The 26,596-nt window shown below is 39.7% G+C and overlaps 1 protein-coding gene across 4 annotated transcripts in view; it reads left to right on the forward strand.

The window, feature by feature from the left end:
* The first annotated feature begins 208 nt into the window (after positions 1-208).
* RALBP1 (ralA binding protein 1) overlaps positions 209-26,596 on the forward strand; it is a 33,486-nt gene continuing 7,098 nt past the window's right edge. The window contains exons 1-3 of one of the 4 annotated variants that reach the window (XM_054189885.1): positions 209-361; positions 18,228-18,521; positions 24,632-25,090. In XM_054189885.1, the coding sequence (XP_054045860.1) occupies positions 18,278-18,521; positions 24,632-25,090 (703 nt within the window). In that variant the 5' untranslated portion in view covers positions 209-361; positions 18,228-18,277. Of the gene's footprint in view, positions 427-17,293; positions 17,394-18,227; positions 18,522-24,260; positions 24,356-24,631; positions 25,091-26,596 lie in introns of those variants that run through there. The other 3 variants (XM_054189886.1, XM_054189887.1, XM_054189888.1) reach the window with 3 other exon arrangements.

Below are 26,596 nucleotides of genomic sequence, written 5' to 3' on the forward strand. Positions count from 1 at the left end.
CCTCCCAGCGCGCCCGCCGCTGGGAGTTATAGCCCGTCGACCGGAAGTCGGCAAGCGACCCGCTTCCGGTCGTGCGCCCGGAGAGAACTACAGTGCCCATCGTGCACTGCGCGCAGGGACGCTCCCCGCCCCCGCGGCGTTGCGCATGCGCAGAGCGCCAACTCCCACTAACCCACCCCCCCCCCCCCCCCCACCCCACCCCCCTTCATCCGCCCCCGCGCAGCCAGCCGGCCAGCGGCGCGTGCGCGCTGGGGGCAGCTCGCGCCGCTCCCCCGGCCGTCCTTGCCAGCCGGGCGGCGGGAGGCGGGATGGGGCGCGAGGCGGCGCCCGGCGCCTGAGGAGGTCGAGCGGGACCCCCACGGTTAGTGCCGGGGGACGAGGAGGGGGACGGGGGCGCGTCTGCGATCCGGATCTCCGCCGTCCCCGGTGAGGGGGAAGCCGCTTCCGGGGTTGGCGGGGCCGGGGGCGGGGGAGGTGGGTGCCCGCGCTGGGGACAGGCCGCGGGGTCCCAGCGGTGACAAAGTCACCGCTGGGACCCCGCGGCCTGTCCCCAGCGCGGGCTGTTGACTGGCCTGGTAGCCCCTCGTTTGCCTTCACCTAGAGGTCACACCTTTTAAAAAAAAAAAAAACCGGAAAACTCTTCGCGTTATTGTCATTTTATTATTTGTTTTTTCGGCGTCTGGCGCGTTTAACAAGTTCTTAGGGATCGCTGCGTTTTCTGCCTCCTGACGTTGTTTTGAAGGCGCCGCGGGTGGGTGGGTGGGTGGGTGATGTAAATCAGTAAATAAGCAGACCTTAACTTTTGTTGCCCTCAGGTATGTTAAAACCAACGGCGGGGCAAACGCCAGCGGTCCGCGTTGATCCGTTTGAAAGTTCATGGGAATGGTCTGGTTTGGATTTCTGCCCACCCCCAACCCCCGTGTCACCCTTAACGAGGAATAATAATAAAACAAAATAGGTGAAGGCCTGTATGTCAGCCGGGCTTTATGTCAGCTAGGGCCTTTGTATCAACTCTAACAGCCAGCTTGTCCATTACTTGCCTACACCTAGAGGTCACATCGTAAAAAACGGAAAACTCTTAGCGCTGTTGTCATTTTTCTGTGTCTAGGGTATTTAACAAGTTCTAAGGATGCTGTCTAATGACGTTTTTTAGAAAGTGTGTGTGACCGAACATCGTAGGTCAGTGTGCGATGCGTGAGTAAATAAATGGGTCTTACTTTTGAGCGCTTAGGTATGTTAAAACAACTGTCAAACAAAATGCCACCGATCCACATTGATAATTTGAAAGTATCTGTTCGTGGGAACGGTGTGGTACGGATTTCTGCCCCCCACCTTGGTGTCCCTGAGGTTAGTGGTCATCCTTAATGAGGAATTATGATTAAACAAAATAGGCTAAGTTGCCTATTTTATAGTTGCAGATAGCAGTTGCATAAAGCAGATGGATTTGTGTAAGTCTTCTGTTACAGCACAGCAAAACAGCCATAATTGCATTCTTATACCTATTTCTCATCTAGAAAGTGCTTGAAGTGCTTACCATGCATGTTCAGTGTTGCTATAATGCGCCCATTCAAGGCTGATGTTAAGGCTCTGTTGGATGTGATGCAGGATTGTAATAAATGTGAATTTATTAGCAAGCTTAATTCCTTAGATTTTGGGTTGGGTGTCATTTTGAGGTGTTGCATAAAGCTTCAGATGAATGATGCCATACAGCTTCTTCAGTTCATTTTAGTACAGTCCATATATAGTATCGTTATGGAGTCAGTGTAATACATACTCTTGAGAGGCTCTTTTCCACAGAGAAGTAAAATAGAAATAAAAAAAGCATCCAAGCTTTTGTGGGTTTGAGTGTTTACTGTGTTTAAGTGTTTGAAATTTACTAAACCCACTGCTGTAATGTTCTAGGTAGCTAGGTCAAAAACACGGTGTTTATTACGGAGAAGCAGGGAACTTTACGCTAGCTGTTCTAGGGTTCTCGTTTCTAACTGTAAGAAAATAAGTCATGTTCTTCTCACATCCGAACTACAAGATAGGAATAGCTGCCTCAAAATTGTAATACTTCAGGTGCAACTCTGGCATTGTATTAAGGTATATTCAGGGGTGGGAGGGCATGTTTTATGGTTTGGTTTGTTCCTTCCCCCCCCCCCCCCCCCCCCCAAGAAGGGATTTCACTGTAAACCCCCTGGTATTATTGTAGTTATACAGCTTTAGAGCTGCATGGCTTAATTCTGTAAATGTAGTTAAACCAAAACTGATGTGCGTATGCACTGTATCTAACACTCTGGGATTCTGATCTCAGTAGTACCCTTTAGGCACTTCCCTAACATCTTTTAGCTGTATTTTCTTACAGAAAAGGCTTGAATATTTTCTGCGTAACCACTGCTGTTTCTTACAAGCTGTTTTTAGGCTAATAAAGAAGATGCTGTTGTTTAGCAGTAACTACCAACAAATGCAAATCTGCTTTCCTCCTCTAAAGCTTGGTGTCATGTAGTTGGCCTCAAAATGCCAAAAAAAAAAGTATAGTATGACTTTTATCTTCAGTTTATTGTATGTCTAGTATAATATACTAAGCTTTTCTCTGTACTAATGCATCTGATTATTTTGAATAGATGAGTGATTCACTACCTTTAAAACTAGTCATGGTTTGCCATGTGCCTACTTCAGATTTTCATCTGAAGAATTCATCAGCTTGTTTGGCTGTTCGCCTGAGCCTCATGGACCATAGTATTCAAATTGTTGCTCAAAAGAATAAGAAAATATATCAAATGAGCCCATAGTTAGGCTGTAAGTAGCCTGTGTGAGTCTTGCACTTAAGCTGCATCCCCAGACATGGTGATGTTGAGAGGTGATTGTCCAAATAACAATTACGTCTTTTGCCTGCCATGGCTGAAAGCAGAGAAGTAAGGATGCACGTTGATATTAGAATAAGGAAGGGTATGACTCTTCTTCTGTCTATACTTATTCTTCCCATCCAGGCCATCCTTCACTCTTTGGGCTTGACATCAGCGAATACAAACTTGGTTGAAGCTGTGAAGGTATAAGTAGAGTGAAAGAGCCTTTGATGTTGGAGGCAGCAATGTCAGGCCTTCGTCTCCGAAGCTGAGTAACAGCAGCAATCCCATGCTCCCTGCTTCCAGCTTTTCTTTAGGCTGCAGTAGAAGATGAAGGATGACGGCTTACTTGGGGCAGCTGCTGGGAAGTGGGATGGGGAGGGATATATATAAATGCCAGAATAAGGAGTGGTGATCCAGTAAGTAGGCTCACACAAGACTCAGCTCAAATACATCCAAAGAGATTATAGTTTATTCTGTCCTGCTGCTAGAAGATAGTGTAGTAGGAAAAATTATTTGTTTATTTTTCATCAATAAAGTGCTGTGACAGTTTTGAACTAGTAGGGAAGAATTTGTGAAAAAGATAAATACAAAGGACAGTGGCTGCAGTGGATAAAATAATTTATTAAGAAGGTAAAAAACAAAGTTAATACTTCAACAAAATATGTCTGACCAAAAATATTTGGGAAATACAACTGGGGTTCTTAGTGTTGTTTATTATTAGTTGTGCATTGAAAAACCAGAAGGCATCTCATTTTCTTGTCTAATCTATGAATTCCAAGTATGCATGGGAGACTGAGATCTCCCAATTCGAAAACATGAGATCACGATGTTTAGGAGCGATCAGTTCACTACCTACTGTAGTGAAAAAAAGTAGTGAAAAAGTAGTATTTCCTTTGGTAACTAAATAAGACCTGTATTTAAATAGAGAACATGGTTTGATATTTTTCCCTTGTGTAGCTTCTGTAATACTAAGTGAACAAAAGTATAGATAATAAACATGTCCCAGTTTCTTCCAGAAGCAGCTTGGCATACCATCCTGAGAAAAAATAGCAACTATTTAATAAACACAGAATTTTGTAATAAGAAAGAAAGAAAGAAGAAGTGCTCACCAGTTGCTATAAGAATAACAATGTAAATCTGAATAAGTATAGTGAGCTGTTTAATAGCACAAATTAATGTGGTGTGTAGCCCAGTTTAAAACATTAGTAGAGAAAATATGTTTAGTTTTAAATAATGAAATTTAGCATTGTCTTCTATGTGCAGAATTAAATCATGCAATTGTTCAGATATAATAATAATTGAAGAGCGTGATGTAAGTTGCTTCATCCTCGTTGGTGTGCCCTTAATTGTTACTAGTTTGTCATCTGTCCATTTGTTTTAAGTGCTGGGAAGGAATGTAGAAATACAAATCTTAAGCACTCACTGCAACTATAAAATTTCTTTAAAAGACAGGTTATGATTCTTGGTGTTACAGATTAATCTACGGTATGACCCGGTAGGCAATCCCTGGCTTGCTTCCATCCAGGCTACTGTCTTTCCTGGAGGATGCAGGGAATGCCTTAATGATTCGTGCCAGCTATGGCCCAGCACGAAGCACAGCGCTGGGGAAGACCTTGCGTAAGTGTGCAGAGATGCACTATTTTAGCTTCTGGGGTATACGCGTTTTCTTAGGAGTAGGTGCTGCCCTCTCCTGCAGAGCAATGGGAGGGGCAGCTGTGCAACTAGTAGGAACAGATTTCTCATTTGCACACTGCCTTCTTCATTCTCCTTCTTGCTCACAAGGAACTGAGCTTTTTTAGACCTGCTATTTTGGTCTCTGGAGGCACACAAGGAAATAAAGGATGAGTGATGGCTGCTTGTGTCAGGTGGGAAGGGGCCAGATGGCTTCTGTAGAGGAAGGGCGAGGAGCGGGTGCTTGGTGGTAAGGTTTGACATTCCAAATCGGAATGCAAGTTTGGACCAAACGGAAAATTATTTCAAGGAAAATAAATTTAGTTTCAGGTTAGTTGTTTTGTACATTTGCTAGCAGCAAATAGCTCTCCACTTGAATGTATAGATAAAATGTATTTTTGTTTCTTTTTTGTCCTCTGTAGTATGAAAATTTCACATTTCTGTGATCTAGCTTAAGTACGCGCATGAAGTTTACTTCCTGTTTTACAGTTTGAGTAGGATCCCTGGGCTTCTGTACTACAAGTAGCTGAGCTTCGTGCTAGAATATATACATTTGTCAGAAAGGAGCTCTTGAGACTGAACATAGATCTCTGGTACTGCCAAACCATGAGCTGGATACATGTTTTTTAAAAACACAATGTGTGATGATAATACTATTAACTTGACGCTTGTGGAAAAAGAACTATCACAGTGATAAAAATTGTAGCTTCTATTTTTCACAAAAAAATTAGTAAGAATTCTGCAAGAACATCACTTCTCTTTAAAACCATACCTAACTTTTTAAAATAGGAGTTAACGCCTAAGAGTTAGAAGCTAAAATTTTAATGTTTTTTCTATAATAACTTTTGTGAACTTTAGCATTTGACTTACTCTGGTAATTAGGCTAACGCTACTTTAACATTTCTAGCCTGTCCAGGTGTGATTTTTAAATATGAGCATCACCAGTCAAGGTGCAGAATTTTTTTGGATGTTGCAATGAAAATAAATTTTCACTGATTTTTATTAGCATGGATTACACTGAATGCTAAATGTAAATTCTAATGCTAAACATGCCACCAATGAAACTCTCTCATTTCATTGTATGAGTAGTGTTTTTCCATAATGTTACTGTGGAAGTCCATAATTCTTGGTTATTGTTTTCCTCTGTCCAATACACTGCTTTCACATACTTAATATTGAGTGTATTAATTTAATATTGCCTGATGTAAGATAATTATATTGGCAGATATTGTAGTATATTTGTAATAATCTGACTCCAGTAGATTTCAATATTGTGAACCAAATGCTATATAAAAGCATAATGCTGATCTGTATAAAACCTAAAATACCTGTTTTTCTTTTTTTAGTTGAATTTGAAGAAAAGTATCATGTGATACTCTCCTCTCTTAATTTTCAATTGCAGTGGCTTCAAAGGAGATGCTGTTCTTTTAAGATAGCCTAAAGAACTTTTCATATTTGATGGGATTTTTTTAATTGATTGAATGGACTAAAAATGTAAGAGCTTGGGGTGGGAAGAGGGTGTGGGGAACAACTGACTGAATAGATTTACCCAGAAACTCCTTGGATTATTTCAGTCTAGTGGTTTTAGCTTTTCTTGTTCTTTAGATGTTTTAATCTTTACAAATTCTGTAAGTTTTCTTTGTACTGACCACTTGCAACCTAATCGTAGATGCAGAGGTCTTTCACAGGTCATGCTTCTGAAGTTTTAATCCTGAAATTTGGAGTTGCAGTTCCCCAAAATTTATACAACTCATACCACTGGTGTATTTTTATCAGTCACGTTTTGAAAAGGATTTTAGAAGTTGTTGGGGGAAATGAAATGCAACTTTCCAGCTGAAAGAGGAAGGGATGAATATGTGGAGTTCTTACTTTGTTGTCTAGATGGTTCAGTAAAGTAATGTCACTGACATACTAAGATGTAGATTCAAATCAAAGTTCCTCAACAAAGATAATTAAGAAGAACTAATTTTCTGGCAACGACAATCACAAATATATCTTGGAATATGCCAAAATCTATATACTTTACCAAAAAACAATGGAGAGGTTGCATCAGTTGTTGCCTGCAGCACTCCTTTTGAGTGCTACGATTTTATGATTTTTTTTTTTTTTTTATGATAAAACTGGCTTACAGTTTGCTATTGTGGTTTGTGTTCTTTTGCTTGCTAGTTTTTTATAAATTCTTTTGTAAGTAAGTTTTTAATATGCTATTTCAGACAGACTTTAAAGATATCTAAAGGATACACAAATGTATGTCACGGAAGTTTGCAGTTTGTGTGTATCATTAGAACAGTCAGTTACAGATGCGTATTTTTGACAGGTAATTACGTTTGGTATTTTTTAATACTTAAGAGCAAGGATTTCACCACTCTTAAAAGTGCCTTATACCGACGGAAGCAGTTTATTTTCTTTAAGGGGCAGGGGGGAGGGCGGTGGCATTATTTTATTTTACGTATACTAGGGCTTCCATTAAACTACCTACAGTAACCTACAGCATGATTTTTCTTGTGTAGACAAGGCTACACAACAGATTTGGGAATGTCAGAACTTGTTTGGTCCTGTGCTATCAGATATTGAACTTTTTTGCCAACTTTGAAGCATACATATTTTTAGTGTCTATTTCTGTTATTATTCAGTTCAGTTTTACTAGATTTGTCAAGTAAGTTGAAAACAGCAATCATGGATTTCATAAGGTATGTTTTTTTATGATACTCTGAAGCCATAGGTTTGTTGAAAATTACTGCATTAGGTGCTACAGGCTGAGCTGGAGCTTGCTTTAGAAAATATGTGTGAATTTCATTTTAAATTTTAAGGATGTTTATACATTTTTCTGGAAAGCTAGTGTTTCATGTAAGTTTTCTGGTAAGGCTGTTTGGCTATGTAAATTGGCATAGAAGACAAATATTGTGGACTTGTGGGTCCTGCTGTTGTGTCAGTAATTGGTAATCTAACTGATCAGTCTTCCCCCTAGTTGCCTCTGAAGAAGCCTTTGCTGGCTGTGGAGGCAGGTTCCTGTTTCCCAGCTGTTCCCTGCAGAGAGGAACTGTGGAGACCAGCTGCTGCCCCAAGCTGGGTGGTGCCGCACCTTGCCTTGAATGTATTTGTGAATGTTTTCAGCGTTCACATGCATGACATTTTGCAACATCTCAGCCCTGGAGGTGGTGATGTTAATCATAATTAATAATCTACTGAGCTTGTAAATATTTAAATTGACTTTCCCCTTGGGTATTGAGTGAATCTGGGGCAGAGGTGGAAAACAGAACTTGTTAATCCCAACTCTAGATATGGTACTGAAAAAGATAACTAAAAATTTACAGAAGGGCTAAATACTTCATGCGATCTTGATGAGGACTTGGCATTCGCAGGAGTATGTGTGAAAAGAGGAGATGACATAGTCCTCTTCTTGTGTGGCAACTTACATATCATGGTAAAAAAGTAATTTTCTTTTACGTATAGCATGAGTTTGTCAGACATTGGCATCTATTCCAGCAGGTTGCGCTGCTATAGATGTAATGTGGATCGATAAAATTGTTTTGTTGGCATAGCTCAACACAGATCTTCAATGAAACAAATTACATCAGAAAAAAAACTTTTGGTGGGTGAAACTGCATCTACAATAAGGCTTTGCTAAAAACTGCTGTGCTTGGAGCATGGAAACATTATACTTCTATCCACTATAGTTAAGTTGGGAAAACGTTTGCACACAACCCAATCTGCAGTTGATTTTACTCAGTATGGGACTAATAAAACAACTGGTGAAGGCAGAAGGGGAGACTTTCCTTTTACTTTGGTTTCTAGGTCAATAGCCACTGATGTTAGCTTGAAAATATACAGGCCTGTTAAGCCAAAAACAAAGGTGGTGCAGATAGACATCGTTATCAAATAATCACTAAAAACAATCAGCAGATAGACATAGTTATTAAATAATCACTAAAAATAATTAGAGAAGCTGTTATATAAACAGTTTTCCTAGCTCAAAGCCTTTCTTACGTTTTCTTTCTGCTGTTACAGTAGAATGAGTTTTATCTCAACTACCATAGTTTAACCTAATTTAATATTCACTAAAAGTTGGATGTAAATAATTTAATATTCACTAAAAGTTGGATATGATTTGGCTGTGTTACATTGGAACATGCAGGGTTTTAAACATGAAAAAAAAATCATACATGGAAACTGATCATCTGTGTCGTGTATCACACTATGAAGAGATCCAAGCAAAACTGTTCTTAGTTTCTCCTTATGTTACAGAGTTGTCAGTTCAAGTGGCAGCCTGTAATCTATAGATCTCTTCATCTGTGTTCAATACATGGCAGCAAAAATTCAATGTAAAGCACAAGAAACTTAATTTTCACAGTTTTAACCTTAAAGGTTTGTGTGTCATTAACTTTCAGAAAATGCTTATTTCTGGGAATGATAAGGCCTGAGAATTGAATATTCTTCGCCTTCGGGAAGGTAAACTAGACTGTTCATGCTGACCTCGCAGTTAAAGGATTAGGAAGTGAGTTTTGTAAAATGAACTTAATGCTGTTTGAAAATTCTATGAATAAAATAATGATCACAATTCAGCCAATTCAGTGAAGAAGCGTGGTACTTCTAATTGACTTTTCTGCATCCAGTCTAAAAGATAATATCTCAATAATGGATTAAAAAGGACATGGATTCAGCATGCAATACTTCAGGCAGCATGTGCGCTCTTTGTCGTTTCCTCTATGTATTAAGCCAGGTTTATGGGATTGACAAAAGCGTAGCTGGACTCGGTGTCCTAGTAGGTGGTAGCAAGTGGCTTTTAAAGGACAAACCAGCAGACATGAGTTAAGCGATGTTTGTAGGGGGACGTACCTGTTATGGGCATGAATGAGATGATGATATGCAGCAGCATTGGCATCTGCCTGTACACGTCAACTGTGTGTGTTCCCAAAATTTCCACAGAGCTTGAACTCTACCTGCTGGCAGAGGAGCCTCACAAGGTGTTACTGCATCTTTACTGCTGCTGTTGCTTTTGCCAGGTGAATTACTGCTGTTGCAGAAATGCCAGTGTGTTATATTACATGTTTGTGGTGTATAGGCATGTCCCAAATTTGTTACCAGTGTTAAATCCAAAGCAAAGTGTCTAATATTTGCTGTTTACCCTTGTCATTTCTAGTATTTTAGCATGTGTTAGCTAGTGCACTCTTAAAAAACCAAACAAACAAACAAAACAAAACAAAACAAACCAGAAAAGCCAAAACTAGGCTATATATAGCCTTAGATTTTTCTAATTGGGCAACGTAACTGAGCGTGTAGAGCTCTGGCCTGTCTGGAAAACTAGATTCTGTTCTCTGTTGTGTGTTAATCTGTAGCTAATTGTTGTGGGTTAATCTGTAGATGCTCTGGAAAGAATAGCAGAAACACTTAAAACTCCAGTAAAATATTTGATGCCAAATCTGTTGACTTCTCTTCTGCGTCATTTGGGGTTTTTTCACTCTGATGATTGGCACTTGCTTTTTTAACAGCATTTGTTGTACATTCAGCTCAACCAGTCAGGGTTTTGGGGTGTTTGTTTTTAACTGACTCCGCTAAATGGACAGCTGTTCTCAAGTTGGCTGAGAGTACCTGAGTTCAGGTACTGGAGTGTCGCTGAATAGTGCCATAGTTGAAATCTCTGATAAGGGGAATTTGTCATTAAATAAACCCAGCCCAGGAACTGATAAGAGTATAAAAATCAGTCTTAATTCGCCAAATCTTCAATCGCTGTACAACTTGCTCCAGATCTTTGGTGACTGGGGATTCAGCAACTCTTCTACAGACTTGTCAGAAAACACGAATTGTAAAAAATTTGTGTATAGTCCTGAGGGCAAACAAAACCTGAGGTGATACTATGTTTACAGCGATTGTTTAAAAAGTAAACTGCACACCTTTTATTGCCTTTTTCTGCCTTTCTCTGTTAAGTGGTAAAAGTAAAACTTTCTTGTTCTGTTTTACAAGCATTAGTGCTGGCACAAGTGGTAATTTGGAGAGGTGGACAGGAGAAAAGGGATGGGGTTGTCACACGAGGACTAATTCTAAGGCGAATCTAAGCAATAGTGGGTATTGTATATGTTGTACAATGTGGCATTTTTCAGACGTATAGGAGGGTTTGTTACATTTGCAGGACAGTTCATAATGTTCAATTCAGCTCCCAGTAGTTTAGCCCTTATCGAAAGTTACCACATTTTCATTTGGGATCAAAAATTCGGTTTCTTAGGCCAGTATTTAAAAATTTAAACAAAGAACATTAAACAAATTCTTCACACTGTTTCTGAGAATTGAGCTAGCAGGGAAGAATATCTCTTTTCTGTAATAAAAATATTTTGATAATCAGGCAAAGCTTTTAAAAACTATTTGTAATTCAGAGGGGAAACCTAAATTTGGGTGAAGACCTCCCAGATTTCCTTTCTTATGTGTGGACCGTAATTTTCAGAAGCCTTAATGAGAACCAAGGGTGGGAGAAATAGAAGGTGACAAGGGAAACCTGGGAAACAGTGAGCAGCCAAAAGGTGAGGTTAGTTGTGGCACTGGGCGTGGAGAAGAGGAATGGTAAAACTGAAGTTGCACAGGTCTAGGTGCTGAACACCTGTGTGGTGAGGAGGAGGTTGTGAGAAAGAAGAGGTACAGTCCTGGTGGTGGAGGAACTGAACTGCAGGAGAGGGGAATGAAGAAGCTAATGGAGAGGGACTGAGCCTGGGAAGCAGCGGGACTAGACCACGGAATGGGAAACTAGTGTACTGGGATTGAGTACGATTACTGGAGGAACTGGTATTGGGTTACTTTGTGGTGGGTGACAAGACCGTGGGAACCAGGAGCAGGATTCACAGGGGCCAAAACTAGAGAATCACCAACAGTGAACCAGCATTTTTGCAAGAAGTTCGAAGAATGAGAAGTTATTCTCTGGGTGGGCAGTAGCAGTTGTGATGCAGGTAGCTGATTAGTCAAGATATTCTTGGAAAAGTCTGGCCTGGTTACAGTGCCCACGTGCCTCGTGATGTGGAGTCAAGACCTTCTGCTTGTTCCTTCAGAAACACGTAATGTAAAGCAATTAAAGAGCAGTCTTTCCAGTTGTTAGCTGGCCAGTTATTTCCAAGAATGCCTCTTATATGTGTGGTTGTGATCATGATATAATGCACCGCTTTGAAACTGCTGTGGGAGTTGATTCAGCTGGGGAAAGACATGTGGCAGGGCTTGCTGAGGTATCCCTGAAGGATGGGTATGAGCATGGGAGGGCATAGTGTGTGGCACAGTTTGTGTAACCTCTGTATACAGCTTTGGCCATTACCCTGCAACAAAGGTTTGTGCTTAGGCTTTTCTCCTCAACTACCTGCTTTAGCTTGCTCTGGAACAGGCAGTGGGATGTAAACTGTCACAGCATGCCTCACCAGGGAAGAGGGATGTTACGGCTAAACAGGCAATGTGACAGCATAGCCAGTACGGGAGGCAGAGTCATGGGACAGGGGCTTGTCCTATGTGGTTATGGTCGGTCTCTTTTCAGGTGCGCTTTCTGGAGCGAAGCACTTTCCTCTCCGCAGGGGATCCCAAGTTTTGTTTTACCCAAGGCGTCTGTTGGAAACAGCCTGTGAATTGCATCCTGATGGAGCTCTACAGAATTTGTAGAGTGGAGGCTGTGGTACTGTTTTCCCTGAAGTAAACCAAACTGGGAAGCATAGGCTACCACATATGTGGAGGTTTTATCTTCATGTGGTTATGAGATTTTATCATAATGTGATCAGATATCATGTTTCTGATATTTCTAAAATGTTTAGGGTAATATTTGATTATTTATTTTAAGGTTGGCTCTTCTGAATGGATTAATGAAGAGCTGGAATACCCTCAATAATAGGGAATAACCTGGATACTGCTACATATTCTGAATGTCAGCTGGCTCCTCCAAGAGTCCACTCAAATATGGATGTGGTCTACAGCTCTCTGATTGTTGAGAGCTAAGTAGTTTTGTATATTTGTATATCGCTACTTCTGAGCTGGTATGGACTCTCAGAACAGACCTTGAAATACTTTGGATGGTACTGTAATTGTGGCAGACTTTATCCACCTACAGGTAGATGAGAGAACACACAAACCTGTTTATTTTACTTTTAGAGCTGATCTGATGCTGGCATTATTTTTGAAAAATGTACAGCTTGCTCCTGTGTGACTTGAGTTGTGTAATTACGCACTTTCCTTTCTCATAACATCGCACATCCTGTAAAGTAATCTTAGGTTTAGGAGCTGGATGTTGCTCAGCAATTTGTATTTTATTCTCTTTATCCAAAAAATCTTGCGAAGGCCCTTCTTGAGGCCTTAATTCTTGACAGTTATGAAGAGTGCGTGACTCACAAGGGAGTTACTTAATGCTGTGTTTATGTGAAATTTCAAACTTGCTTTACCTGTCTAAATGAAGCACTTCCCTTTCTCCTTTCATGGCCATGTTGCCTTATTAAAGAAAGGAAAGGGCACTGTTTATGTACCTAGGTACTGCTTGTTAAATAATAGATGGCCTCTGATGTCATTTTGCTATTTAACTGTATGGCAAAATTTCAGTCTAAGAAATGTTTTGTATTAAGGTTCTTTCAGTATGTTGTAAAAATGCATCTCTCTATTTGAAAACACAGTTTAAGCTGTTGTGTTTTATTGCAGTAGTAAAACCTCAGAACAACTCGAATAAAACATAAATGATTTATTAGCTTTAAACTAGTAAAAAAGTTGTTCTTTGCCTAAACTGTTGCTGTAGCTGACACCTATCAGTAGTTATAAGATGATTAATTTGAGGCGTACTTAACAATATCCTCTACTCTTGGAAGGACTGTGGTTTTAATGGCCTCCCACACTTTGCGATAGTCTGAGCAAGACACAAAACTTACATGTGTCTCAGACATTTTACAGTCTTGATAAATAACTTATTTCTGACTCTCTTCTCATCTCCAAGTTATCTTTTTCAACCATCTCAGCAGTCGTTTGGGCAACACTCATAGTTTCTGAAGTGCTTTGACACGCTTAGACCACAAGTGATAGTTTTTATTCTTTCCTCTTATGGTTCTTTACTGTCCAAAATGGAGCTATTCCTGTTCCTAGGATAATTTTTGTCCAAAAGTGGTGTGCCTCATTTCTTAAGTAACATCAATTTCTTTACGTCTGTCCAGATCTTTTGGACTTGAAGGCCTATGATGATGAGGCACTGCTGCGTTCTGGGTCTTGCTTTTGGGAAGTTAGGATAGAGCAGGTTCTGGTAGCCGAGTGAGCGTTCCCACTCTGCCTCCATCCTTTGATTACTGACTTCTTGGGACTATTTTCAATGTAACACCCAGATTTTCAGAGTGTGTCTGTTTGTGGCAAAATGGGATGACCTGGGGACACCCACCATGCTTCAGATGTGGTCTTGCGTAATGCTTGTTGCAGAAAAATTCTCTGTGTCCTTTATTCCACCCAACAGCTTTACAAAATAACATCTGTGCATGCAGTCACCTGCTGTAATTTGCTTCTGCTGTTGCAATTAGTTACAAGGCACCAAGTCACAATACAGACTCAGTGCAAAACAGAATTAGTGGAGCCTTCTGTACTGAATGAGAGCTGTGAGTTTGGTCTTTCTGACTATGCCTCTCTTTAATGTGTATAAAACTTAAATGACAGACTATAATAAGAGAGATCTATTGATGTTGGCTGTCGTGTCTCTCTGTCTTCAATTTTCTATGGTTTTCCCAAACCTCGGGTGTTTAATACTAATTTTTACTTAGTAGGTATGTAGCTGAGGCTGATTTTTTTAGGAAAGAGTTCAGCTGTTTTCAAAAATGAGGCTACAAAAACCACATTATTTTGCCTGCGTAGGCATCTTCTTTCCTCTCCCCAGCCCACATTCCTGTGCTTGGTGTATGGTCTTGAAAGATGGTGCTGACATGACAGCTAGGAGTTTTTGTGTTAAGGACATAACCTTCAGCTTTTCATGTTTAAAATCTCTTTTAATTTAGTCTTTCCTTGGGTGATAGAGGAAAGTTCAGTTTTGCACATGTTCAGTGAAGACTGTTTATCTTTGACACTCAGTTATTCTGAAGGTTTGACTCCATGTTGATCATGAAGATGGTTCAAGAAACAGAGGAAGAAGAGGGAGAACTTTATCTGCAAGGAGGCGGTGTGCAGCAGCAGAGTAGGAACCAGCTGAATAAAGAACAAGGGGAAGGGAAAGTGGGAGACTGAGCTTGGGTCACAAAGACCAAAGCAGATGAAGAACATGTTGTGTGTGGTATACTGGGGGTAAAAAAAGAGAAATCAATCAAGACAGGAACCGTGGGAGTACTGGCGCTGGGTGGTAAAGGAATCAAAACTTGAAGTTACGGGGAAAATACTAAGAATGAAGTGAAATCCGGGGAGATGAAGCTGTGTGTGCAGCATCACAAGACAGAGCTGCCCAAAGAGGGAAGCTGCACTCCTGTCATCGTGGTTCTTCCACTCCTCTGCTTTCCATCTTTAGTCTTTGTTGAGCTCTTCCACGAGCCAACTGGGCAGCAGAAGCCTGTTGGGAGCAGCTAGCGAATTGAATCATCTCACAAAGGGGTCTTGGGAGAGCCAGCTACTGGAATTGAAGGGGTATGTTAATGGGAGGAGTAGAATGATCTTCCCCACGTGGCAGTAGTGAGGTGTTAAATCTCCTGGCAGGTGACAACTGCATAGGTGAAAAGAAGCAATTTGAAGCAAGGTGCCCGCTGCAGAGGAGAGGCAGGACTGAAGCGGTAACAGATTGGGAAGAAAGGGTCAGGTCTGAGAGGGAGAAGTTGGCAGAAGAATCAGCCTGTTAAAAAATGTTCCTTCTCACAATGCTGAGAGGATCCGTGATTTTTTCAGTCTCACCATTTATTGCTGTCAGCAAAAATTTGTAAAAGCCAGAAGAAAGGTGCAGATTTGAATGGCAATAGGAAATTAACATCCATTAGTGAAAGTGGAAAAGGTTTTTGTGGCAGGTCTAAAGGCTCTGATTCTGCTGATCAGTCTTGATATAATTTGAGCATTGTGCAATTTATCCCTTGTTTAAAGGCCTAGGAAATTATGCACAAAGGAAAGTAATGCTTTCTTAAAGCTGTAAAATAAAATATATGAATCGTAAGTGCAATCTTAATTTGTTGCATTTAGAAATATGCACCATTATCTTTATTTTTAGTCAGTGTCTCTGCCTTAGCCAGAATAAAGAATGAACAGTATTGAAAGACTTCATGAATATTTTGTTTCTCATCATAATTCTGTCTTACTGTGCCCTGTTCTTATTCTGATCTGAGTAACTGTTAATTTCCATAAGCACTCTGTGAGTGATCTCCTGTAGTGAGATACTTTGTTTCATACCTACATTAAATTTTCACTATGTTCTGCATACAGAGAACTGAAGGACGAGGGTTTAAAAAAAACCCCACCAACAACCGTCCACAAAACTGACTCCGCTGGACACACTTATAATTATTAACTTGTCAAAACATAATTCCGTATTATGTTTTTCTGTATTCTACCAATCTGTAAGTAAGACCCCAGGAGTTGAAGAGTGTGGTGGAACGTGTGGTCTAAGTCTGGCTTCATCCCAGGAGCTCTGCTGGGCTCCAGAGGCAAAAGCATTTGCATCCTCATTTTCCAGGACAGTGTTTGTGCCTTTGCAATGACATTGTCCTTTCCCTCTGTGCACTTGCCCATCTTGCCCACTCTAGATGTGGGCTTATTGTAGGTGTGGTCCATCCACTGCTTAAAAAAATTATATGTCATATTTTTATTTTCATTCCATGGGTTACTGTTGAAATACTGTCTATTGTGTAGGAGCTTTTGGTGGGATGTTTTGGGTTCTGCTTTTTTGGGGGTGGGGGGGAGGGGTTGGTGGAGGAAATGCAAACAGGTTCTATGCATTTACAGATCATTCTGACAGTCAGATGAGACGCAATAGTATTGCTAGTCTGTGTCATTGGTAATATTGAAAATGCTTATATAATTGAAAGCTTTTACCTTTTTTGATATCTGTAAGTTTGAAGCTCTAGATACCTGGACTCTTCTCCTAAAATGTCTTATCTGAGCATGCCATTTACTTGTTTAAACAGAATATCAAGTTAGTATAACAGTGGAGTATTTGATATCAATTAAAGGTATAAGAAAACCAACAAGCATGGAAAAAAAAAAGAAAATGGCTGTGCCTCATGTTAATATTGTTCTCTTTTAAAGAGGCTTTCTGCTTTTGCATAAGAAGTTACAGTCTGGTTTGTATGTTGTATCAGGAGTTCCTGCTTAGCCAGTAGATATTGTTTAATTCCCTAAATGAGATTTTTATAAAATACTGGGTAACCATGATTGTATGCCTAACTTAGCAAAGGGTTGCCTACTTTCTTCTTAATTGTAACCTATACGTCAGCATTAAATAGCAGGAGTACCAGAGGTGACTGCAGAGTCCAAAGGCTAATAGCCACAGCTATTATATCTGGATACACTCTTGTCATAATTAAAAAACTCATGTAAATAGGTTTAATATGGCTTTTGTGTGTAATCTATAACATATTTTAATTCTGTTTTTTTGAGGCCATGGCTACACAGCCACCTTGATCACTTTAAGTCTGCAGTGCAGGGCACCTTCCCCCAGCTCTCAGCCTTCCTTGTGCTTGCCCTGGCATAGAGAGCCAGGTTGTGGAACTGATGTACCAACAGATCCATTTCCTTTCAGCAGCAATGCGGTAGCACAGATTTAAGTTGTATTAAAGTTAGCATGTAACCATGACTTGACCTGTCATCCAAGTGTACCAGTGGGTGTGGGAAATAGATTTTTCTTCTTCTAGGGTTTGCCCTGTTTTCCTTTCATCCCTTGAAAGAAGGGCTCATATCTGAGGGTGACCATTTAGACACAAAGGGACAAATTCAGCAAAGTGGACTCCAGAGGTATGATGTCCCATACAAAGTATCTGTTCTGTGGAATTTCTGAAATTTATCTATGCTAGGCAGAATTTTTTGTTTATGAGCTCCATCGCTGAGAATTTATATATTGGCTTCCTTCAGCAGTTTTCATATTAGCTTTTATTTGGCCATAACTCTCAAGCAAACAATGTACCAGCATCTGGGTGCAGATGACCTGATATATCCTCTTTAAATGTGAACGTGTTGTTGTATACTAGAAAAACTTAATAATTCTTTTTCTACGTTCTTTGATTTGCATTAGCATAATTAGAAGATGGATTTGCTTTAACTCTTTTTTTAACCCTTATTGCAACAGGCTAGGCAAGTTCTTATTTGCATGTGTAAAATATGCTTGGGAAAGATGAAAATGATCTTTGCCTTAAGTGCAGTGCTCACAACACTCTGAGGTTCCAGGCAGATCTATTGTATGTCAAAAATTTAAAGTTAGCTAACTGTTTTATAGTAAATATTACCAATCACTGTGCACGCTGCCTATGAATTTTGTAAGAGTTATTTCAAATCTTAAAATATTCTGATACTTAATATATAATGTTTTATATAATATTTTATATACTATAAAGTAGAAATGGCTAAAATAGCAGCTCTCTTATTATGTTAATAAGGCTTAGGAGTTAATGGACAGATTTTGCAAACACTGAGCTTAGGACCTGATGTTACGTTACTGTGTCTTGACGTAAGTTGGAACATTTGTTGTAGAAGGTACTGCTGTTTGTGTTTTCAGGACAGAGCTCTAAACAAGGTGTTCTGAATCCTGTTGCTTAAAATTGTGTGGGGCTTTTTTGTTTTCTCCTGCTGCAGGTGTGATGGACAGGTAGCAGAAGATTTCACTTTGATATCAGGGAATCAGAATGACCGAGTGCTTCCTGCCTCCCACTAGCAGCCCCAGTGAACACCGTCGGGTAGAACACAGTGGGGGTCTTGCTCGTACTCCCAGCTCTGAAGAAATCAGTCCGACAAAATTCCCTGGATTGTACCGCACTGGTGAGCCTTCACCACCTCATGACAGCTTGCATGAGCCTCCAGATATAATATCTGATGATGAAAAGGAGCATGGGAAGAAGAAAGGAAAATTTAAGAAGAAAGAAAAAAGAAGTGAGTAGGGAACTTCTCTTATTTCACGCTTATAATTTCTCTTTCTCTCTTTTTTTTCCTCTCTCAAAGTTGCTTAATATTCCCAGTAGAACTTGTTTAGGTGTGAAGGAAGGTAACTCGTACAAACAGGCTTTGTGCAATACCTGTTTCCCTTCCAAAAAAACCCACACCCTAACCAAAAAATGGATTTGTTTTTTGTTGCACGGATACAGGTGCCAAGCACGTGCCCAGAATTACTAATAAACATGTTTATCCAAAACCTTTAACGATGCATTGGTAATTGCCTGGCATGAGGTTCTTTCTCGTTATTTCTTCTCATTCTAAGTAGAGGTTTCCAAGTATATTTCCAAATGGATGCTTTTTGAAATCGTAGCTGAGGTGCTAGCTAAAATAAAACTGTAAGTTTGACCTGAATTTTGTACTTTTAAATTTGGAAGAGTCAGTTTCAACAACTTTGACTCTTTTCCCTTGTCTCCCATATGCAGAGTTTGTTGTTGTGTACCATCTCAGGTTTTTACGTGCACACTGCACCATTATCTGAAGAGTGATAAAATCTGTGTCCTTTTTTTCTTTAGCTTCTCAGTTTAGTCTGACCATGCAGTTTCCCTCCAGCAGTGCCCAAGTACCATTGCAGAGTTCAAAAATGTGCAAGCCAACATCAGGATCTGAATTTACTAGAACTGACAGAGTAAAGGTTAGAAGAAAGTAAGGCTTTGACTATAGAATCTATTCCGTGTCAGTGTATCAGTGTCCAGAACAGAAGTTTTCATTTATAAAGCGCATCCCTCCTCCAGAACAACAGAAGAGAAATCTTACTTCCCACCTTTAGATTTGTGCAGAAAATTTTGGAAACGTGACTCTATTATTCAATATAGTCTTTCTACGTATTCTAAAAGAACAAAGCACTTGGAATTCCTAAGCTGATACTCCGCAGTCTTCAGTACCAGAAAAATCCTTACTGTCCAAGTCTCTGAAACCTAAATATCACATCCCAAATGTTAGTACTTTTTTAAATGACATTTGTTTCAGCAAAATACTGAAATAATGTTAATTTTCTACAATGCCCATATCTCTGATACCTTGGAAGTTCTGTATGCCAGTGTACGTTGCCACTTCTTATATGTGAAATTTGGAAGATCAAAAACAACAAGACAGCATGCAACATTCTGGCATATTAGGATGAATATGGTGACTATTTGTAATATACATGCACATATTTAAAGAATTACTCTTGTAAGAATTTGCTACCGCTGCACTGCTTTTAATCAAACCTGTTTCCTGGAATGCAGGATTTTTTTCTATCACAGTTTAGAAGGACTATTGTTATTAACTAAAGACTGCACATCAAGGATACTGTAACTCAAAAATATATTATCCTCTAGTTAAAACCAATAGTTTAAATTCTTGCAGGTTTTAAGAAAACCGATTCTTTAGTTTTTTTCCTAGTGTAAACAACAGTAACCTAATACAGAATATTGAATTGGTGATGAACATTCAAGCTATTAGTAACTGTTTTTTTCTTCTTTGCAAATCAGCTTTCTGTTATAACTCTGGGTTAGACACCGCTAAATTTGGAATTGTTACAGGTCAGCGTTATACATAGCGTGGGTTTCTTTGTGGTGTAATTCTCCGTGTCTCATGGCGATAGTCTAACTGAAGGCTGAAGAGGAAAAATGCTTCTTCAGCAAATACATGCAGGCCTGTGCACATTAGCACTCTTAATGACTTTCTTCCACAAGTGGTTACAGCACATTTTACAGCTGACACGAAGCAATTTTTGTTACTTAAAGGAAGCTTTAAAGGTATGAAAAATCCTCAAAAATGCACAATTAGCTAAACTAAACTATCTTTTGAAAGGACAGTAGTATCATTGGTATGAGCTCTCCTGAAATTTTCAGGAAATATTTTTGAAGACCAAATCCCTAATGTTTTGGGCAGGGCCTCCTATATATTCTTTTGGGATGTGGATGAGGGCTGAAATATTCCTGCTGTTAACTTGGGGACCTGCTGTGGACGATCTTTGGTCCAAATTGGGTGTTAACCTCTGTCTTCTTCCTGAGTTGCTGAGTTGAGGTTCTACGAATCTGCAGCTCTCTGCTAGGTACCACCAGATGGAAGATACCTCTCTTCCATCATCTTAAGGGATTTTTCTTCAAAATAATTTCTGCTCAGGAATGTGGACATCCAGCAATCATGCAAAAGCTCTAATAGTATTCCCAGCTGTTCCAGGTAGAGCAATGACATGCTAAGTTGTCTCTGTGCCTATGATCCTTCATTTCTGTGCAGAGTGGAGGTGGTCTGTTAGAAATATTGTCATCCTACAAAGTAACCAAGTAGCTGCTATTGCAAACAAAACATTATTTTGACTGATCTGGTATGTGGAGAAGCTCTAAATACAGTTTCCAGATCTACAGAATAAGAAGTTACTGGAATTTTCTACCCGTGATAAACACGAGAGGCTCTTAATATCAAGGTTTATCTTTCTGTGTTGCTACATCCTATTCTACTGAGAAATTACTATGTCTATCTATCTCTATATATATGTATTTATTTAGCAACCATTTAGCAACCAAAGTACCATTTCCAAATAGTTTAAAAGTTTGCCTTTCAATGCCACTAATTATTTTAAATCAAAATAAAATTAGGCAAATTTCATATTTCAACTTTATTTGCTGTCTGCACAGTAATCTGAATGCAGAATTTGTTTGGGAGTGCTGTGCTTACATCAGTGAACTGAATGTATGTCAAAAGCAAACTGATCTAATTGAAAGTTGGATAGTAAATGTTGGTGGTGTCTGTAAGTTTGAAGTTTCCGTTAATAATAACAATACATCTTGTGTGTGAGGAGAAGAAATAGAAGCCATCTACCCAAGCTCATTATGTATCCATGTGTGTCTTACAGTTTTATTTAGAAATAGTATACAAGTTGATGGCAATCCCTCTGACAAGCTGAAATTAGATAACTCATGCTAGCATTGCACATCGGGCTGTATAGTCATATTTGACCTAATTCTTCTGTATGTAAAAGCGATCTATATTTTCTTTCAGTGAATTAATTACAGATGCATGCAAATTTCCTCAGGGAGCCAAAATCAGATGTAGAGGTATAAATGACTTAAAAACTCATCAGAGACCTGATCTTGTGGTAGGTTTGATAAGCGGCAGTTCTACATAATGCAACCCTTGATGTTGACAATAAATAACTATAGCATGAATTTATAGCTTCGTTGTAAGAGTGAAGCAGGAGGAGCATTCCCAAGTATGTAGACTGATAGAAACAGTGGCCTTGCTGCATGACAAAGCTCCTAAGTGTGTAAGTTAGATTTTTCCGGGGTAACACTGGAATTTTTTTATTATTATTTTTAAAAGAGGTTTTCATAATTTTCAGTAAGATAAGGGCTATACTTGCAGCATCACGTTTAAAATGACTGTAGTGAAGACATGCTTGTGGAAGGTCTAACAAAGCTCAAGCAAGGAACTGGCAGGTAGTGCAGTCGTTATGCTGGTGGAATTGGAGTGTTTATTAAATTGGTGCTGTTCTCATATAGGTGCAGGAAAATGTCACTGACATACATTAGAGTGATGGGAAAATGCAGACTATTAGTACTAGAAGTCTTGGGTGAACAGAAATATCAGTCTCCTAACAGTAGGTAATACTTATTTCCATGTTTAAAATTACCTGATTTGTCAAGTGCTCTTGATAATTTTTCTTCTGCATAAGTTTAGGTTGTTTATATTTCAACATATTGTATCACCGGTGAAAGGGATACAGTAATTTTTTTTACCAGAAGTATGGTAAAGAAAATTGGGCTACTCTGAGAAACATACAAACCCCCTCTTGGTATGGGTGGGAGATTCTCTGTGAATCTGTAATTAATATATATTTCTAAATGTTGTTGACTTACGTTACTGAGACAAATTAAAATAGGCTGGGTTTGTATTTAACTTGCTCCTTCATGTCTTCTCGTGAAGTCAAGAAATACCAGTTTCAGTAATGCACTATTGCTGGTGTTACCTTACCACAGGTCTAGAAAAGCACCAAGTGGTGTTGCAACATGGAGTGTTGAGAGACGTAAGGCAGGTGCTCTGTTGGTGACACCGACCTCCAAGCTTGGGTCCCCTGTGCGGACCCAGAGGACGTGCTGACGCTATTCCTAGTGTGTGGGGGGGAACCCTGTGCTGTTGGACTGGCAGCTGTTACAGCAGGAAAGATTGAGGGCAGATTTGTTTTGGGCTCTGTCTGGTGAAGATTTGGCTTTCTGTTTGGAAATTACATCTGTGAACCCCATCTTGAAACTTGTTGCCAGCCCCATCTCATTCCCATAAAACACACTGATGATGTGTGCTCCTCCTTTGTCCCGAAGCTGGCGCATCAGCAGTTCTTTCTCTTATCAGAGTGAGATGTGAATCCCTAATTTATGCACTGCAGGTTTCCTTACCTGTTTCTGGTTTTAGTTTACAAAAAGAGTGAATGATGGTATAGACTGAGACCTGGTTGCCGGTTGTCCTCCAGACAACATTTGCATTTTTATATTAAAATTCACTTGCAGAGGAGCAGTGCTATGGTCTTGCTCTGTCTTCTATGAAAGTGCATGTTTGGTAATCCTAGCAAAGAGTCCAGGATGGGAAGGGTGAGCTGGTCAAACAATTGCAATGATTTTGTGGCAGTTCATGCTTTAATACATTTCTTATATTTATTTGACTATTAAAAGCTACTTTCTACAGAGCAGCCAAGGAGGCTTCAAAATACAGACAGCTCCTTGGATGTGCCGAAATAATGCTGAGAAACTCTGCAGCTTAACATAGTTTAGAATTTGAAGAATAAAACACTGATTGCCCCCTGGTTCTTTTGCACAAGGTCTTTCACCTGTCAAAATTTCAGCCTGTAATCTCGTCTGTGATGCGCTCTCTTATATTCTAAGGGGGTAATTTTCCACCACTCAAAACCATTCACGCAGGAAGAGCACTTGGCTGTGCCTCCTCGCTTGGGCAGAGGCACTGCCTGGAGGTAATGGAAGAGCCTCAAAGGATCTGTGTAATGGGGTCTTCACGTTGAAGCAAGAGCTTGCTGCCCACTGCCTTGGGGGAGACCTGGCTGGTGCACATGGCACGTGAAATGTCGTCTCTGTTGACCAGGTTTCAGGCTTACTTTGCTTATATGTGGTACCGTGTATGTGAAATCACAATTAATTGACTTGGAAGTTGTGTTAGTTTGTATGTTGTTGGGTTTGGTGGTGGGTTGTTTTTTTGTTGGTGGCTTTTTGTTTTGGTTTGTTTTTTTCCGTAATCCACCTTTAAAGATTTCCTCGTTCTTGCCTGAAGGCTGGGCAGGGCTAGCTTCAGAGGCGTAGGCAGTAAAAGCACCGGTGCGCGTTTGAGACGGCACTTGGTGTTCTGCTGCTGAAACAGTGTACTTAGTCTGTGGACTTGTTTGAAGCTCTCGCATTTGCTTTTTAAGGCAAATAGGTAACTTCTCAGACAGGTATTGTGCTAGTGTTACTGGAATTGTTTTATTTGGCTAGTGGAAAAGTAAGTGTGCTTGGGCTTTATTTTTATTTGGTATTTTATTCGAGGCTGAAACTTTATTAACTTCATACTTATCTTAAAATTCATAATATTCTGGAAAGGGATTGGGAAGTTGAGTGAATGAAGTTTAGTTTGTTCTTAATAGAAGTTTTTTAGATGTATGTGTATGTAGTAGATGATCCTTAACAGCGACTCTTATACTGTTGATTACAGGAACATAGAGAAGTTGCCAGACAGTTGTTTTTATTTTGCATTTCCTTGACTATTAGATGGGAAACTAGCCCATAAGATGGACATTGCCATTATGAGTAAGTATATAAAGTATTAATTGTTTAGATCGTTTAGGAGCTGTGTGGCTTATCTTTGATGTCATTTTGCAACCTTGATTTAATCCTTGTCCGTTTAATTGTGTAACAAGTGAAGAAAACCTTCTGAAGAGTCAGGGAGGCACTATTTTTTTTCGTGTTGCTTCTTCTCTCTCCTCCTTACATATTACTTCTTGTTCTCTCCCTGTTATAATATGCTGTCTAGAAACTAAACAGACTTACAGCTGTCTGCTTGCCTTCTCCTTCTTTGCCTAATAGCGGAAGGTTATGCTGCATTTCAAGAGGACAGTTCCGGTGATGAAGCTGAAAGCCCTTCAAAGTTGAAGCGGTCCAAGGGAATACATGTCTTCAAGAAACCCAGCTTTTCCAAAAAAAAGGAAAAGGATTTTAAAATAAAAGAGAAACCCAAAGATGAAAAACACAAGGAAGAGAAACACAAGGAAGACAAACATAAAGAGAAGAAGTCAAAAGACTTAACTGCAGCAGATGTTGTGAAACAGTGGAAAGAGAAGAAGAAAAAGAAAAAGCCAATTCAGGAGACAGAGATACCTCAAGTGGATGTTCCCAGTCACAGACCCGTGTTTGGCATCCCTTTGTCTGACGCGGTAGACAGGACCATGATGTATGATGGCATCCGCCTGCCAGCAGTTTTCCGTGAATGTATAGATTACGTAGAGAAGTACGGCATGAAATGTGAAGGCATCTACAGAGTTTCAGGTACTCCTGGCACGCTGACATGCAGGTTCCTAAGGTCTTTACTTGCATTTTTCTTACTATTTTACTATTTTCAACACCTAGAGACTCTGTTTATAGCTGCAATAATTTTAATTATCCAAAAGATAATCAGGTAGCTGAAGTTAAGCAAACCTGTAGGTCTGAAGTACCAGAAAAGTTGCTAATATGGTGGTACTGCTTAATGGTAGTAAAAATACACTCGTTTTTGCTTTTTGTGATAGGATGGTAATGATGAGTAAAATGTCTTGGTATGGCCAACTTGTATTTTTTTACTTCTGCATTAGAAATACAATGCTAGTTGATTGCAAATCAAAGATGAGATATAACCATTTATTAAGCGTCCCACTAAGTTGCGTTTTCCAGTTACTTCCAGCGTAGGATTATTTTTTTTCTTAAACTTCTTTTCTTTGAGCAAATACACTAATAAGCAGAAAATAGAAGTTTCAGTGTTTAAGCTTAGCAACAGCCGGCTAATTAACCATGGTAGTTGCGTAACAACAGCTTACATAAATGAAACATCAGTTTTAGTCACGTTAAACAAAACAGTCCCTTTATTTGCAAACATCTGCAATATAATCTGTAATATTTACTCATGTAAGTACTTCTGTGGGTATGTTTAAGGGAGCAAGAACAAGTGAGAAAGGGAATTTGAGGAAGAGCATTTGAAACCGGTTGCCTAGCACTGTAAATCAGTAATTAAACGATTTTAAAGGCTTCATTAAGCTGTCTTCATGCTGTCGATCTGCATGGTATTTGGTAGTCATGCGTAGACACTGCAGCAGCTTAAGAGGTTTCTTCGTCTATTGGAACATTCTGGTTGTGTGTTTTTTTTCAAGACACAATGTGTTGGGAATTTTCAGAGAAGGTGGTGTGTTTTCCACAAATCATTTTTGATGTTTGTACTTTCTAGCTGTTCTCCAGTGCAATAGCACCCTCTTGTGTGTGTGAGATTGTTTAAATTGAGAGCTCAGAGTGACAATTGCAGTGGCTCGACAACCTACCAGCCCTTGTGATGAATTACTTGGCCATGCCACTGAGCATATTTCACCTGGCGTTTGCCGTGGGCTGAGTGCACCCGGTTTGGCTTATTGTGTATGAGCCAAGCCATGGCACTGCATTAAGTTGGTGTAACTCAAGTGGGTGTTTGAGCTTTAAGAATAAAATTTCCCCAAGTTTGGGAAGATTGGAATGTCACTGAGTTATAAAAACAGCTTACAGAAGATCTTGGCTGGGTTGAATAATTATGTGAACACACTTTTATTCATGCTGTGCCTCAAATCAAGAATCCTGAGATTGCTCCCCTGAGGCGGGACGACTGGAAATCTGGAAACTAAGAAGTGTGGGTTTTGTTTTGACAGAGGAAAGCTGTTGTAGGTAGAACTTGTTGCACAATATTCGAGTTGATAACATATTTGCTACTTGGCTTAGGGCTGTTATAATTGAACAGCCAGAAAGATGCTGAATGCAAATACACAATTGATCTTATGT

Source organism: Rissa tridactyla, chromosome 2, assembly GCF_028500815.1.
Source record: "Rissa tridactyla isolate bRisTri1 chromosome 2, bRisTri1.patW.cur.20221130, whole genome shotgun sequence".
Lineage (NCBI taxonomy): Eukaryota > Metazoa > Chordata > Aves > Charadriiformes > Laridae > Rissa > Rissa tridactyla.